Source organism: Salmo salar, chromosome ssa25, assembly GCF_905237065.1.
Source record: "Salmo salar chromosome ssa25, Ssal_v3.1, whole genome shotgun sequence".
Classification (NCBI taxonomy): domain Eukaryota; kingdom Metazoa; phylum Chordata; class Actinopteri; order Salmoniformes; family Salmonidae; genus Salmo; species Salmo salar.
Genome location: NC_059466.1, coordinates 4,321,986 through 4,349,894, shown reverse-complemented (window position 1 = coordinate 4,349,894; position 27,909 = coordinate 4,321,986). Strand labels below are relative to the sequence as shown.

The following is a 27,909-nucleotide window of genomic DNA, read 5'->3' as shown; positions in this document are numbered from 1 at the left end:
ATTAATAGAACAGCTATGCACCTATGTTGAGCACCATAATGCCAGTATGCATAGCCCATGAGGTGTTAAAATGTACTCATCATGAAGAGGGTATTCATAGAAAGTGGAATGGAAATATTAAGATATTTCTGAGTGGATATTATACGTGTACTCCTAGCCATAAAGAAGTGGACATCCTTTTTTTTCCAAATAGAAAAATTATTAATTCAAACGAGAAACAGGAAACCTCTATTGGATAGTTTTATTTAACTTTTTTTTCAAATCTCTTCATGAAAACTAACAAAACAGAAGGAAAGTGTCTTAACAAGAATGTGATTTTACTGTCATGTGCAAAAAATATCTAAGGCATGTTACACATATCTATAGCATAACATACTGCAGTTCAGGCATCAGCTGAATCCAACAGTTCACAATTTGGTAGAAAACCGTGCAAACAGTTTAGAAAATGTAGAGACTTTCAACAGCATCAAACTCAGCACCTTTAATGTTATTTTGCCTCCTTTTCATCATGACATTTAAGTGGCAGGAGTTTTTGTTGATCATGTAACCGGACCAGGAAAAACTCTGGGCCCTAAATCCATGATGAATAATTATGTTCTTCTTGGCTCAAGTGTGAAATACTGCTTTATAAGACAGTTCACGTCACCTTATGTTTCCTAACACAAAAAGCTACTGTCTATGACAACTAGAAACACGATGTAAGGATTTTCATAAGTCACATTACACAAGGGAACAATTGACAAAGCATATTGTTGACAACCTAAACATTTTCCTCATCTCCTATCACACACTCAAACGCTGAAACACACATGCACATACGCACACACAATTATTTGCTTAATATATTCTAAAGGTTCTACATCCAACACTGCAAATACATTTTGAATATCTTAAATATAATTCTCACTACTTCATATAATTTATTTGTGATAAAATCTATAGACTTTCTTTGAAAAACATCCCAGTCAAATGGAATCACTAAAAAGGCTTATAAATATGATCTCACTTGATGAGGTATTCCTTAGTAGAGACAGACACATAAGGGAAGATTACATTACACAGATACATTTTAGCCCTGGACTAAAAAGCTTCTCCCTTGACCATGCTTTTTATTCCAGGACTAGGCGTAATCTGTGTCCGGGAAACTGGCTTATAATGTGCTGCCTCAGGTACACTCTCATTAAAACAATGACACAATGTCTCATGTGGAATATACAAAATATAACTATAATATATATGTATATATAACTGTTATCAGGCAGTGGTTTCTGAAATGAGTGAATGTACCAGACGTGTAAACACCACGGATGAAGTATCCTGTCATGAAACAACTGTACATATAGTGTAAAAAAAAAAAAGCATCATGAATGGAGGTCATTACCCAAGGGTGACACAACATGGGAATAACACACAGGTAAGAAACAAACATCTTCCACTGGATATCATAAGGTGAATGCACCAAGTTGTAAGTCGCTCTGGATAAGAGCATCTGCTAAATGACGTAAATGTAAATGTCTATAACTTCGGTCCCATCATGCTTAGAGAACATTCTCTTGTGATGTACAGTATACAACCAAATGGGAACACAATGAAAATGTTTCCATTATGTTCTGGGAATGTTTGATTTTTGTTACCCTCTTCCTCCTGTCGGGGCGGGCCAATCTTAAAAGCCTTTCACATTATTTGCGCAAAGGTTTTGATGCAGAAGTGTCGGAAAGTTCAAATGATGTGACCTGTGAGTGCAGCTCCATCAACCCCAAAGCCGTGTTGTTTAGTAATGCACAAACCTACAATCTGGCAGCCCAATACGCATCAAGAATGTGAAAGGAATATCAGAGCGGACTACGGACTGGACTAATCTTCACTACTCTTTTCCGAGCCTGTTCCCATGGCGATGGCCTCATAGCAGTGATCTGCCGCAACGTGTTCTGGCGACTGGCCGCTGGGGAGCTCGTAACCTTTGCTCGCTGAGCCCATGCATTTGCGAGTGCCAGGTTGGTAGAGCTGCATGGCCGGTCGGTCCTGTATGGAGAGGAGGTAGGAACACGGGAGAGAAAAGCGACAATCTGGTTCACAACGCAAAATGGCTGCTAAACAATCAGTTGTTTTCCTGGACACACATTGAGCCTAGTTCTGGACAAAAAAAGCTATTTCAATGGAGATTCTACATTGAGAGCGCTTTTAATCCTGGACTAGGCTTAATCTTTGTCCGGGAAATCATCCCTAAGAGGGCTATTTACAGTAAGTGAATAATGTTCATTCTGACAGAGGACAGAAAATGAAACCTGTCTAATAGATGTTTACTGTAAGATTCTGATAATGTCAGAGTTTTGTGCCTAGATCTACATTTTTATCGTTGAGAATGGGAGTGTCTATATTAATTTATGAATTAAACGACTGAGTAATTGAAAAGCTCTATAAGTTACATGTGAACTCAGCAAAAAAAAGAAACGTCCTCACTGTCAACTGCATTTATTTTCAGCAAACTTAACATGTATAAATATTTGAATGAACATAACAAGATTCAACAACTGATACATAAACTGAACAAGTTCCACAGACATGTGACTAACAGAAATGGAATAATGTGTCCCTGAACAGGGGGGGGGCAAAAATCAACAGTCAGTATCTGGTGTTTCCACCAGCTTCATTAAGTACTGCAGTGCAACTCCTCCTCATGGACTGCACCAGATTTGCCAGTACTTGATGTGAGATGTCACCCCACTCTTCCACCAAGGCACCTGCAAGTTCCCGGACATTTCTGGGGGGAATGGCCCTAGCCCTCACCCTCCGATCCAACAGGTCCCAGACATGCTCAATGGGATTGAGATCCGGGCTCTTCGCTGGCCACGGCAGAACACTGACATTCCTATCTTGCAGGAAATCACGCACAGAACGAGCAGTATGGCTGGTGGCATTGTCATAATGGAGGGTCATGTCAGGATCAGCCTGCAGGAAGGGTACCACATGAGGGAGGAGGATGTCTTCCCTGTAACGCACAGCGTTGAGATTGCCTGCAATAACAACAAGCTCAGTCCGATGATACTGTGACACACCACCCAAGACCATGACGGACCCTGCACCTCCAAATTGATCCCGCTCCAGAGTACAGGCCTCGGTGTAACGCTCATTCCTTCGAAAATAAACGCGAATCCGACCACCACCCCTGGTGACACAAAACCGTGACTCGTCAGTGAAGAGCACTTTTTCCCAGTCCTGTCTGATCCAGCAACAGTGGGTTTGCACCCATAGGCGACATTGTTGCCGTGATGTCTGGTGAGGACCTGCCTTACAACAGGCCTACAAGCCCTCAGTCCAGCCTCTCTCAGCCTATTGCGGACAGTCAAAGCTAATGGAGGGATTGTGCATTCCTGATGTAACTCGGGCAGTTGTTGTTGCCATCCTGTACCGGTCCCGCAGGGGTGATGTTCGGTTGTACCAATCCTGTGCAGGTGTTGTTACAGTCTGCCACTGCGAGGACGATCAGCTGTCCGTCCTGTCTCCCTGTAGCGCTGTTTTAGGCGTCTCACAGTACGGACATTGCAATTTATTGCCCTAGCCACATCTGCAGTCCTCATGCCTCCTTGCAGCATGCCTAAGGCACGTTCACGCAGATGAGCAGGGACCCTGGGCATCTTTCTTTTGGCGTTTTTCAGAGTCAGTAGAAAGGCCTCTTTAGTGTCCTAAGTTTTCATAACTGTGACCTTAATTGCCTACCGTCTGTAAGCTGTTAGTGTCTTAATGAACATGCACCTGTGGAAAGGTCATTAATTGTTTATGATTCATTGAACAAGCATGAGAAAGTGTTTAAACCATTAACAATGAAGATCTATTTGGATTTTTACCTATTATCTTTTTAAGACAGGGTCGTGTCTTTTTTTGCTGAGTTTTATTATTATTATTATTATTATTATTATGGGTTCAGCACCTAAGCTGGTGAAATCCTATTGTATTTGTTGCCGTTGATTATTACGGGTTCAAGCAGTGAAGCTGGTGAAACCATTTTTGTATTTCTTCTCGTCATTATTATTATACCAATTCTGCAAATTTGGTGAAAAAAAACCAACAAATTCCCATGAGATAAGGCCTAGGAAGAAAGAAAGTTGCATGATGGTAAATGGCCATGGGCCACTCCCGCTGATGCAATGCCATTAGCCACATGGTGACGCTACAACAAGCAATTGAAAATGCAACCTTTAAAAAGGTCACGCCCTTCACTCCATAATTTGGTACATAGGTCCCTCTCCTCACAAGGAACAAATTTGCCTCATGAACCTGTAAGGTCCACCATAATGGATTTTCTGCCATTTAGAATTTTGTGAAAAACACTTAAATGACATCTACTCCGGAACCACTGGACTGATCTAGACTAAATGTAATATATAGCATCTATGGATAAAGGTCTCAACACAATATGTTCCAGGTCAAGACTCAAAATATGCAAGCACATTGAGAGCGACCACACGGTGGTGCTATAATGGGCACGTTTATCTCTCTTGATCTGTTTGACTCAGTGATACAATTTGGCATAAATGCTCAGGGATATGAATCTAGCTAACCTGTAAAGTATGGTTCAGTTCGGCAGCATGGTACTTTTTTGCTCCAAATTACATCAAAAGCATATTGTTAGATGTTAGATGCTGTACACGCAGATGCCCCAGATGACCTGGGTTTAAAAAGTATTTTGTCTTTCTTTATGGGCTTTTAATTGAGCTTGCCTGGTGCAATAAATTACTCCCAAAAGTGCAACCCCCCCCCCCCCCTCATCCCACATGTAGAAAGCCTAGCTGTAGCTGTACCTTGGTAGTGGAAGCTGGTAGTAGAAAGGATAGCTGACTGTACCTTGTTTGGCAGAGCCCCTCCTATCTGGTGTGGCCCCTCTGACTGGGACGTCCCTCTGTCCTGATGGGCTAACACAGACTGAGAGACACGAGCCTGGATCAATAGGAGTAACGTGTAGATATGTAATGTTCTTATGTGTAGTGCATATGTACTGTAATTTTCACTGTTTTCAACACGATGTAGGATGACAGTACATACGATCATCTTATGATGTAAATCATCTCATGCACAATAAAGTTGTATTGAAATAAAAATGTCTCCACTGCACTGTAACAGTATAACACTGTCTTCACAGCTGACGAAACACAGACTTGGGTATACATGCTGCATGACAAACAGCTGGAAATGTGTTCAGTGGTTCCTCCTTTAAAAGTCACGTCATACTGTGGCACACTTTGCGTGCTGCCGCAGCATTCTGTGGCACGTCATTTAATTCTCAGCCATTTTTTCTGTTACTGCAAGTTATTGCTAGTTTGACCACCAGAGGGCATCTTTGAGAAGCATTTGATAGTATTCCGTATTGGCATTACCAGAGATTTTAAAACCTTTCCTGTAATAACATAGAATATGGGATTCATTTGATTAATATTATGGTGTTTCTATTCAGAGAAAAACGAAACCCTCAGGGTTTCCGTTAGGATGGAAAATACGGCGATGTACAACATGATGGTTGGGAGTAGGCTACAGGATTGGAGGATTCTAAATTGTTTGCCTTCATTAGACAACTTATGTAAATATTTATGTAAATAGGTGATATTTATTCCTATAGTAATTCGTTATGGATCCATAACTAAATCAACATCTGCATTTTGAAAGAGTCCCATGTTAACTACAGTATGTATTGTAGACTGCACAGTAGCCTAATAAACAAACACATTTCGTTAATAAAATAATTATTTAAAAAAACTTTCAAAATGCAGATGTTGATTTAGTTATGGATCCATAACGAATTACTAAGGGGAAAAAATATCACTGATTTACAGAAATATTGGAACAAAGTTGTAACCACAGCGGCTATGTATTCTGTGCCCACTCGTGGTATCTCTCTTCGGTTACACATCCTTGGAATAGCAGAAAAGCATAATGGCGGCCCTTGCTGTGCCTGGTGAGCAGTTGGTCAAGTTCTGTTGTCAGAAGAGGAATGGAAATGTCAGGGTGAACCGAAAACCTGACGAATCCGCCACGTAATATATGTTGACTCTGCCTGTCAGAGGTCACAGGTGTGCCTGGCATGGATTGTGACGCCATATATATATGGGATTAATTTGATTAAAATTATATATATATATATATATAATTTTTTTAATTCTCAGAACATTAACCATGTGTGTTTGCTTGTTTTGTAGTTGACCCAATGATTCGTCTGACAAACAAAGAACTTTGCGTCCTGCAGGCCCAGGCATGGATCAAAGCTGGCAAGACATTCAATAATGTCAGCTTCACAGAAGAATCAACCGTGGCCCTTCAGCAATTTGCTCAAAATTGCTACAGAAAAAGGAAGAAGATCAAGAAGATTAACGAAAGCATAAAGATGTTGATGAAGAAATGCTGTTTTGAGTTAGAAATGTAACACTTTAGAGTACTTAAGCATCGAATACATTGCAAGTTGAGGGACTTTCACAGCAGTAGTCGGGCTATAAAAAGTATATTGTCCTGCTAATAGGAATCATTTGCATGATGGGCTACATTCTTTATTGTAACCACAATGTCATACATAATTTGTATCTACCTTTTCAATTACTTTTAGAGTTTGGGAATTACAAATGTGCGCTTTATTTTTAGTTACATTGTTTGTTCGAACGTGCAGAGTTTTTCTTTTATGTTTCTGTTCAAACGTGCAGACTTTTTCCTTTTGATGATTGTTCTATGTAGGATGCTACATTTTTGACCAGTTGCAATTGTAAGTAGGCCTAATAAAGCCTATAACTGGCTGAGGTAGGCTAAATTATTTTATATAGGTCTAGGCTCCAAAGAAATAGACTCCAATTAAGCCCTCTTGTTGTTTGGCACTCGCACATCTGAGCTATCTTTTTTGCAGGTGCACAGCCGGATAAGATGAGGAAAAAGAAGAAGGAACCCGCACACTGCCTTTGACCGTATCACTGATCTTTAATAAGCTTTACGTATCGGCCTCAAAGCCTTCGTCAGAGCTTTTATGAGTTTTTTTAAATTAGCACCCTTATGTAGACCTAGCCACACCACATCATAAATATTCAAATAAAGTGTGTACATAAAACGTATTAAACACGTCTGTAAAACCACAATGAGGACATCGACCTACCAAGCAAGTTTTCATAAATCATTGGGTCCAGTGTAAGTAAAACGTCAGAGTAATCTGAAATAGGGGCATAATTCATGTTGAAATTTACAACATAACATACATAGGCATTGCATAATTAAGACCTTTAGGAAATAATGTCTGGAGGGTGAAAATCCCAAAACATTCTGGCTGATTTTCTTTTGTGGCTGGCAGTTGGCATGGACCAATTTATCGTGTAAATAAAACATGCCAGTGTTTCTTGACCGCATCTCCCACTTTTTGCGTGTTCAAAGTATATGTAGTTGTGAACATTAGAGTGTTCTTTAGCGGGTCTTTTTTGTAGCAGTTCATTGTCGTGGTTTCCCCAATGCCAAATTAAGAGTTTCATGCACATTGTGGAGAATAGCCTCCTCTTAGAAACCTTTTGCGCATCTCCGCTGCTTTTTCTAGATAGTCCTGAAAATGTGAACCCCCCCCAACTTGAGCTTGGTTTGAAACACCCTCCTCCCTAGCTCGGCTATTAGACAATTCTTTAGTAAAGGTTGAATAGTCTATTGTTCAGCTAATAGGCCATCCTGCTATGCTTGTGAAAAACTAATAATAATACTTTTCCCTTACCAAGTTAAAGATTCCAATTGACAGTGTTTTTAGCCACAATCAGCCCCAACCCCAATTAATACATTTGGGCACAGTCGATAGCGTGCTGGTCTTCGGGCTAGAATGTTGAGGGTTCGAAACCTGCAACAAATTATTCCTGTATGTACACCGTAAAAAGTATTGTTGCAAGGTTGGATTCTTTTGGACTTTAAGTATTTAAGTAAAAAAAAAAAAAAAAAAAAGGTTGTTTTACATTCTTGTGATATGTTCTGTTTTTTACGATATAACCACGATATGATTGGTCATATAAAAATCTAGGGACCCAAATGCATAATGAGTGCTCTAACTACCCCTTGTGGTGGTCTGGAGCAATGAAGCCGTGACGCTGGGTACCTCTAAGTCCCGCGGTGTAAGCTCGCAACTTTTAAAAGAGGAATCACTATACGGTGGTGTCGTGTCTTCGGCTATGCCGGATAAAGTGATATGACATGCTATTCTATAAAATCATTTCTCTGTAATTAATATTACCTGATTAAGCTAATCAGGTAAATGTAATTAACTACAAAGTCAGGGCACCACGAAATAATGTTTATAGAGCTGTTATCTTCCGAATAAACTCTTAAAGACCTAGTAATCTTTTACATCAGTAGCAGTCAATATATTCAGTCACATCTGAAAGTTGTACATCTTCACGAACCCTGGCTAACAAGTTGAATCAGCAATACAAAATTTGGTTTAATTATTTATTTACTAAATACCTAAATAAAATCACACAAAATGACATCTACACAGAATGGATCATACAATGATTACAAATTATGTCATAAAGGAAAACGTCCCGAGCGGACGGGACAGATATTACAGCTGGTTACACAAAGAGAGGGGGGTTGGGTTTTGAATGAAAGAGCGGGAAGACTGAGTAGCAAAGGGAGAAGCTATGCTATCGTAAATACAGAATCTTATGCATTCTAAATAACCGCCCATTTGGAAAAAGAAAATGCAAGGAATATTAACTCTGAGCTGCGCTTCAATAGGTTGGTCATAGATGGAATGCCGGTTTGCCCAGCAGGGATCCCTTGTCCTCTGAAGAATGTCTCTGGTGGTAAATTGGATACGTTGTAGTATCGTTGTGTGTGTTAGACTGGATACGTTGTCCGTCCTTTCCTAGCCCACGTTTACAGCGGCTGCTGCTAACTCAACGGCTAGGAGGTATCACTTCTGGAGTGAATAAGAGTTCAAAGTTCATACCAAGTTGCCATACTTTTAAGCTCGTGCTATATTCTGGCTGGTATAGTCGAAATTCATCCTTTCGGTGTGTCGATCGTCACCTTCACATTGAACACGATACTAATTTCGTTACGTTATTATCTGAGCCCTTTTAACGTAGGACCGTGATCGGAACAGAAAGTTGCATTTTCGGCAACGGGTTTATATAGTGGTGAAAGAAGGACATGTTTCATAGTTTACAACCAAAGTCTGTTCACTTGGGCGGGGACTCTGAGTGAGAAGAGTTTCTCTATGACAAACCGTTCTCTCATTTAAGAAGCTAAAATTACATTTCATCTTCTCACAAATAGTTTCATATTTAAACATTTAAATTGCACAACAATTCCATGTGAATCTGATAACTAGAATGTGTCGACTTTCCAAGATACAGTTTATGTCATCCTGTCATTAGTAGTAATGTCTCAGACAACAACTGATCTGAGATCATATTCATTAAGTACCAATGCATATTTTCAACTGGTTGGATTACCGTTTCCCACCTTTCGACGTTACCAGACTCTCTATGTTACAAAGGCTTTACAAGAGTCAACTCTATAAAGTAGAGAGAGAGAAAAGGGGAAAGGTATTTATGGGGGTCATAAACCTCCCCCAACAGGCCAACATCATGACAGTGGGGTTATATCGTAAAAAACAGAACATATCACAAGAAAGTAAAAAAACCTTTGTTAACTTAAAAATACTTAAGTCCAAACGAATCCAACCTTGCAACAATACTTTTTACAGTGTACGTACAGGAATAGGGGCACTGTAATGTAAAACGTAACCTACTGTACATTACCAATGTTCTTTCAATAAAAATGAACCACAAAAAAAAAAAACTACCCCAACACCAGACCCTCTCTTGCTCACCTTGTCGCTCACCTTGTTCCAGGTGCAGTCCTTCCTGCTAGCGCCAATGCCCTCCCTGTCCTCCTTACCCACCTTGTCGCCCGTACTGGGGCAGTAGGAGTAGGAGCCGTGGTGGTGGCCATCTTTCTTGGCCCGGTCCTGGCAGTAGCCTTTGCCCCACTTGGTCTCCTCCTTGCGCCGTATGAACTTGTCAAACTCATAGTGGTGGCGCTGTCGTTTCCTCTCCTCGTCTCTTCCTCTGTGGTCTTTGTCTCTCTGCCTGCGGCCATGTTCTCCCTTATCGCCATCTATCTGACCCCTAGTTGCAGGAAAGGGAAGAACAGTTAGAATGGTTATCACACTGGAGGGTTGTGGTATCAGTTTAAGACCTTGGCCCTGAATAGAAACATTTGTTTTGTAAAAGGTAAGGTTGTAGGTGGGTCATGCCAAAGTCGGCATCCCACTGTGATAAGGAAGTTTCGCTCAAAGTAAAAAGGCCCTTTCTCACCAAGTCTGTGATTCGGACGAAAAAAGAATTATACGAGCATGTCTTGTTTTTTTTTATCTGTATTGTTGTCTATCACTTGTTTTCTTTGGTGCAATTAAATAAAACAAGAACAATAAAACAAAAGTATTGTCCTACTGCAATCCGTCAATTATTTATTCAGAACTGGATAGATTTTTGCTTACAACTATGGGGCAAAACAGACAGTTGGCTTAGATTGTTGACAATATGTAAACTATATTTAATCTCCAAATGTTTATGGAAAACATAAATACATTTGCACAATGAGCACTTGTCTCTCAAATAGATCGTTACAGTTGTTGGTTAGCTAGCTAGCGAATTTTAGCAATGACGTGAAATCAGTCAAAACAAGACATGGTGTCAAGAACAAGATAAAACTAGCTGAAATGAGCCACCATTGATTCCCGACATGGCAGACCTTTTCATTTTTGATAGCTATCTGACTGTTCCGGCCACATTGATGCGCACAAATCATTTGCGTGAACTTGTCAGCCAACCTAAGCTGAAATTGTTATCTGGGACACTGACACTGACAGGTCTGTGGGTTTCGTTCTGTGAATGAATGAATGAATGAATAAATAAATACATTTCCCTGCCTGTTTTTTGACATTAACATTGCTGCACTGATGCAATGTATCAATAGCCAATGTGATCACATCACACTAGCTACACGTTCCTCTCGCCATTCAAACTTCCCTGCCAGTTCATTGCCAATGCTGTAGCCAAGAGGATCGATCTATGCTTGTCTCCTCGAATAGGCCTAGGCTTGAAATAAGTTTCAAACTATATTGCTGTTCATTGTCAATATAGGTTGCCCATTCAAGCGCTAGAGAGAGGGGGAAGAGAAAGTCGAGTTGCCAGCAGAGATGCATGAATTGCGCATGAAGGGAATAGTAAGGAAGACCGAGAGATGTGTAACATGCTGACCACACCGCTCACGTCGCAAAATAAATGTACACATACATGTTATTCAATCATTGCACCCACACCGCTCGCTGACATGGCCAGGCGCTAAAATAGAAATGGGTTATATTTGTGACGCTCAACGTCCTGCAAGTCCGGCGTCTCCCATCTCCTCATTGGTTTTTAGGAGCATATACCCACATGGGTGATTGAAAGATGAACTTAGGTGCACACTCCAGTAGGTTGCTGTAAAGTTGGTTGCCAACTGCCATATAAAGTAAAATAAGCCGTAAGGAAGGAGGAGAGGTGACGAGAAACAAATTCGGTTTACCGTTTTATCTGTGGATTAATTGTCGGAGTTGAGGACCTTGTGGATTTCAGGTAAAATAACAACCCCATGTTTATATAGGGGTTGGGTTAAATGCGGAAGACACATTTCAGTTGAATACATTCATACCAGGACAAATTAGCTAGCAACAGCAAGTAAATGTTTAATGATTTTTGACCTGTCCCCAAATAAATATAATTGGTTCAGAGTTTGTTTTGATATTTCAACCTGTGTGTCCTGATCGCTTCTGGTGTGGGTGAACAAAATCAACGTGTCCAGTTTGGTCAGCATGTAAGTTAGACATTAATTAAATGCTTACTTACAGGCCCTTCCCAACAATTCAGAGAGAAAAGATAGAGAGAGATAGAGAGAGATATGGCACCAGTACCGAGTCTATGTGCAAGGGCATAATAATATATTATTGAATCATTCGTATAGCATATATTTCTTTTTTTAATTGACCTACTAAAGTGAATCTGGGCGATCACCTGTTCTAAAAGCAAAGACAGACAAAATCCGTCGGAGTTTAACCTAATCAATAAGTGGTTGCACAGATTTAGATAAAGCACTCAAGTTAAAACGAAGTGTCAAAATAACCACACATTGCTTAAAAAAAAATGGCTGATCATTAGGCTATGGAAAGGTTGCGTGCATGTGTATTTTCTAATGGTTGTCAATGTTATCTTCATACAGCCTATATCACCGCTGTCTCTACATCAATTTTAATGATAGGCTTCATTGATTGAGCACTATTCTATAATGTAGACTAGTTTTTGATATCCAACAGAAATTATATTGTTTGTTAATGGAGAAATTTGATTTGCTTGTGTCTGAGTGAGATGCTCTGCAGGAGGCTTTGATTGGTGGGTCCTTTTAGGTGGGTTAGTGGGTGTGAGTGTAGGCTATGAGTTCATTCATTCTTTATCTCCATTCAGATTATTTTATTAAACTGACCTAGCCTGTCTGGACTTCATCTCTTTAATCAGATAGAAAGAAAACTGTAGGCAGCAAGCATCATGATGGTCAGCATACTGTATGTGTGAGGAATGATGACAGGTGCCAGTTTTGCGTTTCCTCGCTTATTAAAATGTGCCACTGAATGAAACGTAGCCAATAATATCATATTTAGTCATGATCCATCCTATAGATGAATAGCCTATCCTAATATTTTCAGTCGCATATTGTTTTTCCAGTAGTGTATTATTTCTCATTACTGCATCCTCCGTAACTACTATGAATAGCATATTGCTACTGAGAATGGCCACAGCAGCGTTGGTGATATTATACGAATTGTTTGGGAAAAGTGGAAGGAAATATGCATCACATTTTGTGTGAATGGTTTTAGTGCGTCAAAATCTGAATCTGTATTTTTGGTAAATTCGGATGAAAAGATTGCAATGCAGTTGTTGAGAAAAGGGCTTAAGGCATAGAAAACATCCCACCACTAGCTAACTCCAATTTTGGTTTGTCATAACCGAGAAAAACAAAGCATCGGAGACTAGAATCAAAAATATATTTAAAAAAAATCTACATGAATAGTGCACTTAAAAAAGGTACTTACTTGTCCTTGGCTTCCTTGAACTTCATTTGTCCACTGGGTTTGTCCCACTTGGCCCTCTCCGTATCCCCACTGTCCCCTTTGTCCTTGAGCCTGTCAGAGTCCATGTCATCGTCCCGGTCACTCTTCTTTAGGAGCTGAGGCAAGCCCAAAACACACTTACTACCCAAAAACTACTAACAGTTATTAGCAAAACACAGTCACTAACTATCTATTCTTTCGTCAAAGCCTTAAATGGCCAGTTGCTACATACCTTTTTTGACTTATAATTTATAATTGATTCTTGAAGAATCCCTTAAAAATGCCTCATGAGCTTAATTCAACTCTCCTACACAATCAGAACCCAAACTGCAGTTGAAGTCAGAACTTTACATACACCCTAGCCAAATACATTTAAACTCCGTTTTTCACAATTCCTGACATTTAATCCTAGTAAAAAGTCCCTGTTTTACGTCAGTTACTATCACCACTTTATTTTAATAATGTGAAATGTCAGAATAGTAGAGAGAATTATTTATTTCAGCTATTATTTCTTTCATCACATTCCCAGTGGGTCAGAAGTTTACATACACTCAATTAGTATTTGGTAGCATTGCCTTTAAATTGTTTAACTTGGGTCAAACTTTTCGGGTAGCCTTCCACAAGCTTCCCACAATAAGTTGGGTGAATTTTGGCCCATTCCTCCTGACAGAGCTGGTGTAACTGAGTCAGGTTTGTAGGCTTCCTTGCTCGCACACACTTTCAGTTCTGCCAATACATTTTCTATATGATTGAGGTTAGGGCTTTGTGATGGCCACTCCAATACCTTGACTTTGTTGTCATTATGCCATTTTGCCACAACTTTGGTGGTATGCTTGGGGTCATTGTTCATTTGGAAGACCCATTTGCGACCAAGCTTTAACCTCTATGGGCTAGGTGGGACGCTAGCGTGCCACCCGTGGTGCACTCCATCAACAGCAGGTGCATTTCAAGAGCGGCAAATTTGAATCCGAATAAATGTCAAAATTCAAATTTTTCAAACATACAACTATTTTACACCCTTTGAAAGATAAACATCTCCTTAATCTAACCACGTTTTACGATTTCAAAAAGGTTTTACGGCGAAAGCATAAATTTAGAGTATGTTAGGACAGTACATTTACAAGAGTTGTGTGTAATGTTTTGTCAATTCAAAGACAGGGTCACCAAAACCATAAAACCAGCTAAAATGATGCACTAACCTTTTACAATCTCCATCAGATGACACTCCTAGGACATTATGTTAGACAATGCATGCATTTTTAGTTCTATCAAGTTCATATTTATATCCAAAAACAGCGTTTTACTATGGCATTGATGTTGAGGAAATCGTTTCCCTTCAATAACCGGCAGTCAAGTCAGCGTCACAAATTAAATAATTAAAATTAGAAAACATTGGTAAAATATTATATTGTCATTTAAAGAATTATAGATTTACATCTCTTGAAGGCAATCAACTTGCCAGATTTAAAAATAACCTTACTGGGAAATCACACTTTACAATAATCTGAGCACTGCGCCCAGAAAAATACGCGTTGCGATACAGACTAGACGTCATGTTGGGGAGATCTAAAATCGAAAATACTATGTAAATAATCCATTACCTTTGATTCTCTTCATCAGATGTCACTTCCAGGTATCACAGGTCCATAACGAATGTAGTTTTGTTCAAAAAAGCTCATCATTTATGTCCAAAAATCTCCGTCTTGTTAGCACATGATCTAAGCCAGCCGGACTTCTCGTCATGAACGAGGGGAAAAAATATATTTACGTTCGTTCAAACATGTCAAACGTTGTATAGCATAAATCATTAGGGCCTTTTTTAACCAGAACATGAATAATATTCAAGGTGGACGAATGCATACTCTTTTATAACGTATTGGAACGAGGGTACCCAACATGAACTCTCGCGCCAGGTGTCTAATGGGCCATCATCGTTCCATAGCTCTTGTTCGGTCAGATCTCCCTCCAGAAGACTCAAAACACTTTGTAAAGGCTGGTGACATCTAGTGGAAGCAATAGGAAGTGCCAAAATATTCCTCAGCCCCTGTGTTTTTCAATGGGATAGGTTTAAAGGTAATACAACACATCAGGTATCCACTTCCTGTCAGAAAATGTCTCAGGGTTTTGCCTGCCAAATGAGTTCTGTTATACTCACAGACACCATTCAAACAGTTTTAGAAAATTTAGGGTGTTTTCTATCCATATGTAATAAGTATATGCATATTCTAGTTACTGGGTAGGAGTGGTAACCAGATTAAATCGGGTATGTTTTTTTATCCAGCCGTGTCAATACTGCCCCCTAGCCCTAACAGGTTAACTTCCTGACTGATGTCTTGAGATGCTGCTTCAATATATCCACATAATTTTCCTCCCTCATGATGCCATCTATTTCGAAGTGCACCAGTTCCTCCTGCAGCAAAGCACCCCCACAACATGATGTGGCCACCCCCGTGCTTCATGGTTGGGATGGTGTTCTTTGGCTTGCAAGCCTCCCCCTTTTTCTTCCAAGCATAACGATGGTCATTATAGCCAAACAGTTGTATTTTTGTTTCATCAGACCAGAGGACAATTCTCCAAAAAGTATGATCTTTGTCCCCATGTGCAGTTGCAAACCGTAGTCTGCCTTTTTTATGGCGGTTTTGGAGCAGTGGCTTCTTCCTTGCTGAGCGGCCTTTCAGGTTATGTCGATTTAGGACTTGTTTTACTGTGGATATAGATACTTTTGTACCTGTTTCCTCCAGCATCTTCACAAGGTCCTTTGCTGTTGTTCTGGGATTGACTTGCACTTTTCGCACCAAAGTACGTTCATCTCTAGGAGACAACTCGTCTCCTTCCTGAGCGGTATGACAGCTGCGTGGTCCCATGGTGTTTATACTTGCGTACTATTGTTTGTACAGATGAACGTGGTACCTTCAGGCATTTGGGAATTGCTCTCAAGGATGAACCAGACTTGTGGACGTCTACAATTTTTTTTCTGAGGTCTGGGCTGATTTCTTTTGATTTTCCCATGATGTCAAGCAAAGAGGCACTGAATTTGAAGGTAGGCCTTGAAATACATCCACAGGTACACCTCCAATTGACTCAAATGATGTCAATTAGCTTATCAGAAGCTTCTAAAGCCATGACATAATTTTCTGGAATTTTCCAAGCTGTTTAAAGGCACAGTCAACTTAGTATATGTAAACTTCTAACCCACTGGAATTGTGATACAGTGAATTATAAGTGAAATTATCTGTCTGTAAACAATTGTTGGAAAAATTGGTAGATGTCCTAATTTGTGGAGTGGTTGAAGAACAAGATTCAATGACTCCAACCTAAGTGTATGTAAACTTCCGAATTCAACTGTATATGTTTGTTTTACTCCAATGTTTGTAAACAAAGTAAATGTACACAAACACTATATAGCCTCAAAATATGGCTAAAACTCAAATTTTGGTCATCCTTAGCACTATAAATTTGAGAGTAATTACATTTCTCCAGCCCCATCCCTCAGTTTTTTACCTAAACGGGCTGGGAGGGAGATTTGTTATTATTTTTCCTGCTGATTCCAGATTTAACTCTGGGTCCCAAGTTTACTAACTAATACTTAAGACTAACAAAACCCAGCACACAGAGGGCTTCCTAAACGCTTGAATTTAGTGAATGTGCATATACTACTCAAAATGTTCTTTGATTTGAACTTAGTTTCAACAGAACCAGTGACCACCTTTATCTTGATCTCCTTCTCCGACAGCTTCTTCAGTTTATCCGCCTCCTTGCGTTTGCGTCTCTCCTCCTCCCTCCGCTTCCTTTTCTCCTCCTCCCTCTGGCGTTTCTTCTCCATCTCCCTGCGTCGGCGCTCCTCTCTCTTTTCCTCTCTTATCCTCTGCAGAAAAATGGCATCTCATAGTGAGAGTTAATCTACAGTGGTTCCTAAATTAAAAGTTTTGAGTTTATGCTGTAGAGCACTGCGGTAGATGGTGGCACTTTGCATCACCGCAAGGGGGAGCTAGAACACTGATTATGCTTTTGGGTTCGGAGTAAAGCGCTGGTACCAAGGTGCTAATGTGTCTCTCTTCTCACTGAATGATGTGCATTGATGAATGGGTGATAGAAACTGATAATTGCCTCTTGAATTCGAATAAAGTGAATGATGAGGATGAAGAAGAAGAGGGTGATTGCATTTAGGGTGGCAGGTAGCCTAGTGGTTAGAGCGTTGGGCCAGTAACTGAAAGGTTGCTGGATCAAATCCCGAGCTGACAAGGTAAAAATCTGTAGTTCTGCCCCTGAACAAGGCAGTTAACCCACAGCTCCCTGGTAGGCAGTTAAATAAAGGTTAAATAGAAATGTATAAGAATTGCTCTTCCTCTGTCCCACGTGCACACCCAGAAAAAGGTACCTATTTTTTTGTTTCTACTTTGTCAGAAGAAGCTGTAAGTGGACTGTAGCCTATTACTTACTATAACTGTTGTTACACTAATGCTTTTATTGTAAGACCAACAAAAATTTAATGTTATATTCCATTATAGTCTTAAAATATCTGTTGCTGTGTTTGACTGAAAATACGTGAGTGATGACTCCTAAATTAATAAATTGATGGTGCAGCCATATAGCCTCGGCTACTAAGCATGGGTAAATAAAACTCAAAACATGATATTCTGTTATTTTGAAATACATTGTCATGGCGTCAAGGGTCTATTGATATGATACCGAGTTAATTTCTATTTTTAGGGACTTGTATCAAACAGGTGAACAATCTTTTTTTTTACTATTTGGAACAGTGTAAACACAACAAATACAAAAATAATGTTTTATCTGTTTTAAGATTAAAAACATTTGCATTTATTCTTGAATGCAATTCCTTTAGCCAACATGTTGCAGTTTATGTATTGTTTACTTAGTCAAGGCTCCCTTTGATTTTATGAATTAAGGTCACTAATTAGTAAAGAATTCCCCTCACCTGGTTGTCTAGGTCTTAATTGAAAGGAAAAACCCAAAACCAGCAGACACTAGGTCCTCCATGGAATGAGTTTAACACCCCTGATCTACAGTATTTGTTCATCAACATCTTAATGTCAATGTTTTAAAATACTGAAGTTTATTTCAACTGCATTTGAACTAAGTTTGAGTTGCACTTCCACTCCATGACCATGGGTAAAAGGTTGCTGAGATGATCAATGTATTTACTGCATTGTTGTATTGTAAGTTGAGCCAAAACTTCTTCTCGAGCCAAAACGCTTGTAGGCTTGGTAGAATTATGGATGAATGTTTTCAGTTGATAATAAATAAATAAAATATATAAGATATACTGTAGGCCTATCCAGCTGTAGGTGACACTTTGCCCTTTGGAACCACACAATTACCAGGTGAAGAGTAGGCTGTTTGCCTGCCTCAACGGCGAGTGTGGCCTCTTTGAAGCGATAGAGGAAATCAACAACATCCTTCTTTCACAATAGCTGTTATCTGCAGTTTTGTGCTGGGAACTGTCCCACTCTGTGATCAATAGCTCCCGCTCCACAAGCACCCACTCTTTGTTTATATAATGGGCTGTAAGGCACAAGTATCCTTTTTATTTTCTTCTTTTCTCGCTCAACTCCAGGACCACCCGCCAACTGATTTTTGGGCTGACGAGACAGTTCTTTATTTTTATTCATGGTAATTCACTACGAAGCTGTATTTTTGCAAGACTCTATAGTGCTAGAGGAGAGACTCTCGGACAGAAACATTCACACCACCAATAACTCGGCAAGGTGTTAAAACCCCAATTTGTGCCACAGTTTAGGCTACCGTTAAATGCTGCGGTCAGTCATCTGAGCGAGGATAGGAGCGAGCGAAGTGTGCCTATTGATTTTGACCTTCTGAATGAATAGGTTTATGGAATGTTACCGAATAGATAACAATAGAAAAAAACATTTGGTGGCATCTCGATTTACAGAATATCCCTCCCTCATTTACACAACAAATATACAAAAGTATCCTAATTAGCGGGAGAGATAGGAGCATCTTCTTGTCACACAGTGCTGAAGTTTATAATGGCTGTCAGTCAAAACGCATACAGTGCTGTGAATAGGAGAACCGGCTACAACTAAAATGTTCGTAAATAAAGGCCAGGATATAATGGAACGAGTCACATTTGAATAGAAACAAATCAGATTTCGGCCTATAACCATCCAAATATTTCATACAAAATTCTGTCCATATCGGGACTCAGCTTGCTTGATCTTCCTTTTTTTCTTCCTATCGGTCTACAATGAATTATATAATTCAATTTTAATCATGAAGTGTATTCCTAAATTGCATGTCATGGTGATCTAAAAAGGAGCATTAACGGCAAGCACTGTAAAAGGCGCTGCATGGTCAATCCGACGTCTGCATTGGCCACACAGCATTTACTCTGATGTGGCCTCCGCAGAAGTCAGAGCAAACATACTTTTGGAAGTTTTGGAATTGATTAGGCTCCCCATTAGCCGCTGCAAAAGCATCAGCTACTCTTCCTGAGGTCCACATGAAACATAACATAATACATAGTACAGAACATTATTAATTGTCAAGGAAGTGAGTTTGTAGTTTGTACAGGACCTCCGGCCCTCACCTACCGTCAACCAATTATGTCAATGCGGAGCTATATAGAGCCCTCCGTATTGTTACAAAATTTGAGAGGTGCACAGCGATGTGGTACGGAGCTCAATTTGGCCTCTCTATGACTCCGTAATTGCGTCATACCATCCATACGGCGCCTCCGACCACATTTTCGGATCAAGCATAAATTGGCTTTACCGTGGTATGACGCAACTTTTAATTGAGGAAGCACTGTATATAAACACATTATTTTTCACTGTTACATTGCTCTTACCTGCTTCTCAAGTTTCTTATTCTTGATGTACTCCAGAAGAGGTGTTGTTCTTTTGGCTGAAATTAAATCACATATAATGCAAAGTCAGATTGATTGAATGCCTGACTTATTGGTTGATTGATTGATCCTAGTACCTATGAGTTCCCTTGTCTTGGCCTCGATCTCTCCGAGCAGGGTTTCAGGGTTGGCCATGGACTTCTCATCACAGGAGTAGTTCTCCAGAAACCGACAGTACTCTGGGTCTGCGGGGGGAGAAGGATTAGGATGAGTCAAGAAGAGGGATGAGGTCCATCAGTCACACTGTTACCAAGGATGTAGTGGTAAAGAAAAAGGGGGGTAAAATATAGGGTTAAAGCTTCAGATGACAGGCGGTAATGTTGTCATAGCTAAATACGCTAATTTGGTGTGTATCTCTATTCAGAAAATAGAAAGGTTATCTGCATTTGTGTGCGTTTATCCTTCACTACATCCCAGATTTTTTTTATATTTGTGTTATTTATCAGATGCTGAATAAATGCATAAAGTACAATGAGGGGGCTGAAAACCCATATACTAGAAATGTAAAGGGTAGCATGGGTTCCAGTCTGTGTTTGCCAGTCCCAACATGTTGACATTAAATGCAGAAACAATCAGGCTATATGTCTGGATAGTTTCTAAAAGATACACAGGTCCAGCACCCACCTTCTTCAATGCTTCCAGCTTTGGCATCTTTCTTTTTGAGTTTCTTCTTGGATACTTTCTGAAAGGGCGCAAACTCTACCACAGCTGGGTACTCCTGGCCTGAGCAAATATTGACATGGAAACAGATCATCACTAGACAACACCTGACACAATGATCAAACCATTACCATGGCATCTGGGGTTGTGACACCCTCCTGTCTCATGACAGATTAGAGCCTACACACACACACACACACACAGGCAATAAAGCACCACAACAAAAAAAAAAAAAGCATCACAAGAAAACACTGAACGTTGACCATTGAAGATGTGTTTTATTGCATTATATATATCCAGCAGCATTATACTTCGACCCACTGTTTACAGTGCCTTCGGAAAGTATTCAGACCGCTTGACTTTTTCCACATTTTGTTAGGTTACAGCCTTATTCTAAAATTGATACGTTTTTTTTTTCCCCACTCTCAATCTACACACAAAACCCCATAATGACAAAGCAAAACCAGGTTTAGAAATGTTTGCCAATTTGTAAAACAACAACAAAAAACTGAAATATCACATTTACATAAGTATTCAGACCCTTTTACTCAGCACTTTGTTGAAGCACCTTTGGCAGTGATTACAGTCTTGAGTCTTCTTGGGTATGACACTACAAGCTTGTCACACCTGTATTTGGAGAGTTTCTCCCATTTTTCTCTGCAGAACCTCTCAAGCTCTGTCAGGTTAGATGGGGAGTGTTGCTGCACAGCTATTTTCAGGTCTCTCCAGAGATGTTCGATCGGGTTCAAGTCCGGGCTCTGGCTGGGCCACTCAAGGACATTCAGAGACTTGTTCCGAAGCCACTCCTGCATTGTCTTGGCTGTGTACTTAGGGTTGTTGTCCTGTTGGAAGGTGAACCTTCGCCCCCAGTCTGATAACATGAGCGCTCTTGAGCATGTTTTCATCAAGGATCTCTCTGTACTTTGCTCTGTTCATCTTTGCCTCGATCCTGACTTGTCTCCCTGTCCCTGCCCCTGCAAAACATCTCCAAAGCATGGTGCTGCCACCGCCATGCTTCACCATAGGGATGGTGCCAGGTTTCCTCCAGATGTGATGCTTGGCATTCAGGCCAAAGAGTTCAAGCTTGGTTTCATCAGACCAGAGAATCTTGTTTCTCATGGTCTGAGAGTCTTTAGGTGCTTTTTGGAAAACTCCAAGTGGCTGTCATGTGCCATTTACTGAGGAGTGGCTTCCGTCTGGCCACTCTACCATAAAGGACAGATTTGTGGAGTGCTGCAGAGATGGCTGTCCTTCTGGAAGGTTCTCCCATCTCCACAGATGAACTCTAGAGCTCTGTCAGAGTGACCATCGGGTTCTTGTACACCTCCCTGACCAAGGCCTTTCTCCCCCGATTGTTCAGTTTGGGGCAGCCAGTCCTGGTGGTTCCAAACTTCTTTATTTTAAGAATGTTGGAGGCCACTGTGTTCTTGGGAACTTTCAATGCTGCAGAAATGTTTGGTACCCTTTCTCAGATCTGTGCCTCGACACAATCCTATCTTGGTTTTTTCTCTGACATGCACAACATGTCCAATCAATTGAATTTACGACAGGTGGAGTCCAATAAAGTCATAGAAACATCTAAAGGATGATCAATGGAAACAGGATTGACCTGAGCTCAATTTCAAGTCTTACAGCAAATGGTCTGAATACTTATGTAAATAAGGTATCTGTTTTTTATTTTACATACATTAGCAAAACATTCTAAAAACCTGTTTTCACTTTGTCATTATGGGTTATTGTGCGTAGATTGCTAAGGAATTGTTTTTGTTTAATACATTTTAGAATACGGCTGTAAACATAACAAAATGTGGAAAAGTCAAGGGTTCTGAATACTTTCTGAAGGCACCATACTTCTACCCACAGGACTATCTGCTCAAAAACATTGTGTAAACACTAACTACTAAGCACTAACACATTGGTAATAGGAAATATTTAGGATAGGTTTCCCTGACACAGATTAAGCCTAGTCCTGCACTAAAAAGCAAGATCGATGGAGAATCTCCAGAATAGGAAGAAGAGTGGCAGGCCCCGATGCACAACTGAGCAAGAGGACAAGTACATTAGAGTGTCTAGTTTGAGAAACAGACGCCTCACAAGTCCTCAACTGGCAGCTTCATTAAATAGTACCCGCAAAAAACACCAGTCTCAATGTCAACAGTGAAGAGGCGTCTCCGGGATGCTGGCCTTCTAGGCAGAGTTCCTCTGTCCAGTGTCTGTGTTCTTTTGCCCATCTTAACCTTTTCTTTTTATTGGTCAGTCTGAGATATGGCTTTTTCTTTGCAACTCTGCCTAGAAGGCCAGCATCCCGGAGTCGCCATTTCTCAGAACAAGAATAGAATGACGAGTTTCAATAGAAAGTTCTTAGTTTCTGGACATTTTGAGCCTGTAATCGAACCCACAAATGCTGATGCTCCAGATACTCAACTAGTCTAAAAAAGGCCAGTTTTATTGCTTCTTTAAATCAGGACAACATTTTTCAACTGTGCTAACATATTTGCATAAGGGTTTTGTAATGATCAATTAGCCTGTTAAAAATTATAAACTTGGATTAGCTAACACAACATGCCATTGGAACACAGGAGTGATGGTTGCTGATAATGGGCCTCTGTACGCCTATGTAGATATTCCATTAAAAATCAGCCATTTCCAGCTACAATAGTCATTTACAACATTAACCTGTTGGGGGTAGGGGGCAGTATTGACACGGCCGGATAAAAAACGTACCCGATTTAATCTGGTTACTACTCCTGCCCAGTAACTAGAATATGCATAGAATTATTGGCTTTGGATAGAAAACACCCTAAAGTTTCTAAAAACTGTTTGAATGGTGTCTGTGAGTATAACAGAACTCATATGGCAGGCAAAAACCTGAGAAGATTCCTTACAGGAAGTGCCCTCTCTGACAAGATCTTGTTCTTCTTGTCTCTGTTTATTGAAGACTGAGGATCTTTGCTGTAACGTGACACTTCCTACGGCTCCCATAGGCTCTCAGAGCCCGGGAAAAAGCTGAATGATATCGAGGCAGTCTCTGGCTGAAACACATTTGCGCTTTTGGCAAGTGGCCGATCAGAGGACAATGGGCTTAGGCGCGTGCACGAGTCGACCCCATGCTTTATTTTCTTTCGTCTTTTTACCTAAACGCAGATTCCCGGTCGGAATATTATCGCTTTTTTACGAGAAAAATTGCATAAAAATTGATTTTAAAGCGGTTGACATGCTTCGAAGTACGGTAATGGAATATTTAGATTTTTTTTTGTCACGAAATGCGTCGTGCTCATCACCCTTCTTTACCCTTTCGGATAGGTAATAACATTTTTCTTATAGTAAATCTGACTTTGGTGAGTGCTAAACTTGCTGGGTGTCTAAATAGCTAGCCCTGTGATGCCGGGCTATCTACTTAGAATATTGCAAAATGTGCTTTCACCGAAAAGCTATTTTAAATTCGGACATATCGAATGCATAGAGGAGTTCTGTATCTATAATTCTTAAAATAATTGTTATGCTTTTTGTGAACGTTTATCTTGAGTAATTTAGTACATTTTTTGTAAATTCACCGGAAGTTTGCGGGGGGTATGCTAGTTCTGAACGTCACATGCTAATGTCAAAAGCTGGTTTTTGATATAAATATGAACAAAACATGCATGTATTGTATAACATAATGTCCTAGGTGTGTCATCTGATGAAGATCATCAAAGGTTAGTGCTGCATTTAGCTGTCTTCTGGGTTTTTGTGACATTATATGCTAGCTTGAAAAATGGGTGTCTGATTATTTCTGGCAGGGTACTCTGCTGACATAATCTAATGTTTTTCTTTCGTTGTAAAGCCTTTTTGAAATCGGACAGTGTGCTTAGATTAACGAGAGTCGTGTCTTTAAAATGGTGTAAAATAGTCATATGTTTGAGAAATTGAAGTAATAGCATTTCTAAGGTATTTGAATAACGCGCCACGGGATTCCACTGGCTGTTACGTAGGTGGGACGAAATCGTCCCACTGGCCCTGGAGAAGTTAATAACAATGTCTACACTGTATTTCTGATCAATTTGTTGTTATTTTAATGGACAAAAATGTTTTGCTTTTCTTTCAAAAAACAAAGATATTTGTAAGTGACTCCAAACTTTTGAACGGTAGTGTACATAAAAAAATATACCTTTGTTATCAATGAAAACATAGCCATCAAAGCGGTCTCTGAAGAGCAGGATGTCCTCTGGGTTTTTGAAGTTGATGTAAGCTCTGGAGAACAAGTGTGGGTAGAGGCTGCATGGAATTAACAGGTTATTTTAGAAAGCTATTCCATCAAGAGCAGCATATCTAAAATGTGGAGTTAAAAGGTTGATGACATATTCTCTGATACACTCTGATTTTAGGTGGTAACCTAAAAGCTTTGTTAGCTTTGTTTTGGCAAGATCATTTAGAATTCATCCACTCAGGCTGAATCGGCCTTAACAGCAAATGTGGTATGGACTTTACAAACCGAGGTTTGGTGAAGCCAATTGTTTAATATTTGTGGGTAATGTCAATATCATGATGTTGGCATCACACGATGCAGATCTGAGAAAAACACTGATCTGTGCAGGCACCCTGTCCCAACACATGGAGTAGCCTACTAAATATACACCTTTGATCTGCAGGGAAGAACTCAAAGTAGTCAAAGGATGGAAGAGGACTGAGCTGTTCTTCCAGCTGGTCCTTGGATAGGTTGGGTGGAAGTCGCCTTATTACTACCTGGAACCGAGAAGGACATACATGCACAAACACAAAATAGTGGGTTGAAATTACACTAGAATTGGCAAGACACCAAAGACTCCTAATCATTGAATTCGTACTGTGTGTCTTGGTTGTTTGATTACATAATGACGATGTTTTCATATCTAGTTATAGACAAATTCCATTGCCTTGACAGGTAGACCTAAATATAGTCTACAACACACAAGCATGTGCTTGTTTACAGGTGGGTATTTTTGTTCATTGAATTGAGCAATGTGTTGTAAGCATTCTTTGGGCCACCTTATCAACATAGCATAAGCTACAGTAGCGTTACATGCATACGATAGTACAGCAAACAGACATATTACTTTGTTCAAACATAGGCCTATAACATCAGATACACTATATTTCACCTTTATTTAACCAGATAGGCAAGTTGAGAACAAGTTCTCATTTACAAAAAAGTATATGGACACCTCTTGAAATTAGTGGAATCGGCTATTTCAGCCACACTCGTTGCTGACAGGTGGATAAAATCAAGCACACAGCCATGCAATCGCCATAGACAAACATTGGCAGGATTATGGCCTTACTAAAGAGCTCTGTGACTTTCAACGTGGCACTGTCATCAGATGGCACCTTTCCAGTAAATCAGTTAGTCAAATTTCTGCCCTGGAAACTGGAAATGACTTCTATGGTTTGGCAGATACCAGGAGAACGCTACCTGCCCAAACGCATAGTGCCAACTGTAAAGTCTGGTGGAGGAGGAAAAATGGTCTGGGGCTGTATTTCATGGTTGGGCTAGGCCCCTTACTTCCAGTTACATTCTAGATGATTCTGTGCTTCCAACTTTGTGGCAACAGTTTGGGGAAGGCCCTTTCCTGGTTCAGCATGACAATGTCCCCCATGCACAAAGTGAGGTCCATACAGAAACGGTGTGTTGAGATCGGTGAGGAAGAACTTGACTGGCCTGCACAGAGCCCTGACCTCAACCCCATCAAACACTTTTGTGATTAATTGGTAAGCCGACTGCGAGCCAGGCCTAATCGCCCAACATCAGTGCCCGACTTCACTAATGTTCTTGTGGCTAAATGGAAGCAAGTCCCCGCAGCAATGTTCCAACATCTAGTGGAAAGCCTTCCCAGAAGAGTGGAGGCTGTTATAGCAGCAAAGGGGAGGAACAACTCGATTTTGGAATGAACTGTTCAACAGCAGGTGTCAACATACTTTTGGTCATGTAGTGTATGTTGTTGTTGACATATATTGCATGCGCCTAATGCAGATCGTTAGAAAATTTGGTAGGAGCATTGCGATGCAGTACAGATAGCTCAATTTGGCATCTGCGTGCCTTCCGGGGGCTCCGTAAATGCGTCACACCCTCCATAAAGAGAACCGACAACATTTTCGGATCAAGCATAAATTGTATCTTAGCATACCTCTCGCGTTCGCTGCCTGTGGTGCCGATTATGTTGCCTCGTCCATATCTGCGGCCGACTACAATAACAAACACGCCATCACAGCGCTCTGCCTACCTTAGTAAATACCTCCTTCTTCTCTTCTTTCTGCTTCGAGTTGACAAAGACGGCGTCATGTTCCCTCGGAATATCTCTAAATTGTATCTCGACGACACTTCTCTCCCTGCCTCTGGGCATTTGGTCCTTTTCAGACCTCATCTCTCTCCATCTCTCTTCCTCTCCAGTGGAAGTCACGTTGTCCCCTCGCGAGAGTTCTAAACCAAGTACCGCGATTCTTGTGTCGCTGTGTTGTTCATGTCGTGCGCTCTTCACATTTATCAGTTTGAGAAAATATCTATAAAAAAAATACGTTGTTAATATACAATAAGTGCGACTTCGATTTTTTTAATTTAACTAGTCAAGTCAGTTAAGAACAAATTCTTATTTACAATGACGGTCTAGGAACAGTGGGTTAACGACAGTGTTTTACCTTGTCAGCTCAGGAATTCGATCTAGCAACCTTTCGGGTTACTGGCCCAACGCTCTAACAACTAGGCTTCCTGCCTTGACATAATTAGTGGAAGTTGAACTTTGTTGCACACATATCGACAAAAATGTTTACATGATGAAAAAGTTTGACTGCAGAATTTATTACTCAGCATTGATGCAAAACACTGTCTGTGTTATCAAGGCGTTAAGCCTCATCACACCTACAGCTCATTGCGTACACCAGAAGTACATTTATTTTCAGTGGAACGTTTGCCTTGCAGCATTGCACTGCAGGGGCAGTGTGTTGGATTTATCAAACGTATGCCTCGATCACACAGATAGCGTTAGCGCAAAATGGTATGCAGCAAAAATTCAACATTCACCTTCTGCTACCATTTCTATCGAGCTGTCTACGCATAGTCAATCTATTCATACAGTTTGACGCATACATTCGATAAATCCAATGTCAGAAGTTTACATACACCTTATTCAAATACATTTAGAACTCAGTTTTCACATTTCCTGACATTTAATCATTGAAAAAATTCACCTGTCTTAGGTCA

At 40.3% G+C, this 27,909-nt stretch overlaps 1 protein-coding gene across 6 annotated transcripts; it reads right to left on the bottom strand.

The window, feature by feature from the left end:
* Nucleotides 1–223: 223 nt before the first annotated feature.
* On the bottom strand, nucleotides 224–27,156 carry LOC106586023 (regulator of nonsense transcripts 3A). Of its 6 annotated transcripts, none has more exons than XR_006761934.1 (12): nucleotides 26,936–27,149; nucleotides 25,315–25,421; nucleotides 24,847–24,953; nucleotides 20,664–20,762; nucleotides 20,117–20,224; nucleotides 19,983–20,038; nucleotides 16,857–17,015; nucleotides 13,133–13,266; nucleotides 9,836–10,133; nucleotides 7,124–7,177; nucleotides 4,843–4,920; nucleotides 1,776–2,022 (listed from the first exon to the last, which is right to left on the bottom strand). XR_006761934.1 is itself a non-coding variant. In XM_045707405.1 (11 exons), exons 1-11 carry the CDS (start codon nucleotides 27,074–27,076, stop codon nucleotides 1,855–1,857), a joined length of 1,431 nt encoding a protein of 476 aa, XP_045563361.1. In that variant the 5' UTR covers nucleotides 27,077–27,156; the 3' UTR covers nucleotides 224–1,854. The 6 variants fall into 6 exon arrangements, 4 of the variants coding, with proteins under 4 accessions (XP_045563361.1, XP_014028284.1, XP_014028285.1 ...); XR_006761935.1 differs by having other exon boundaries at nucleotides 9,908–10,133; nucleotides 26,936–27,147; XM_045707405.1 differs by lacking the exon at nucleotides 7,124–7,177 and having other exon boundaries at nucleotides 224–2,022; nucleotides 24,847–24,929; nucleotides 26,936–27,156.
* Between the last annotated feature and the right edge of the window lie 753 nt (nucleotides 27,157–27,909).

What these genes read in the sequence shown, in the direction of transcription:
- LOC106586023 (XM_014172809.2), bottom strand. Translation starts at nt 27,076, where the DNA reads ATGAGGTCTGAAAAGGACCAAATGCCCAGAGGCAGGGAGAGAAGTGTC. An exon ending in CAAGACAAGGGAACTCATAG is followed by an intron (nt 20,039 to 20,116) that starts GTACTAGGATCA and finishes ATTTAATTTCAG; the next exon opens with CCAAAAGAACAACACCTCTT. An exon ending in GAGGGGCTCTGCCAAACAAG is followed by an intron (nt 2,023 to 4,842) that starts GTACAGTCAGCT and finishes CTCTCCATACAG; the next exon opens with GACCGACCGGCCATGCAGCT.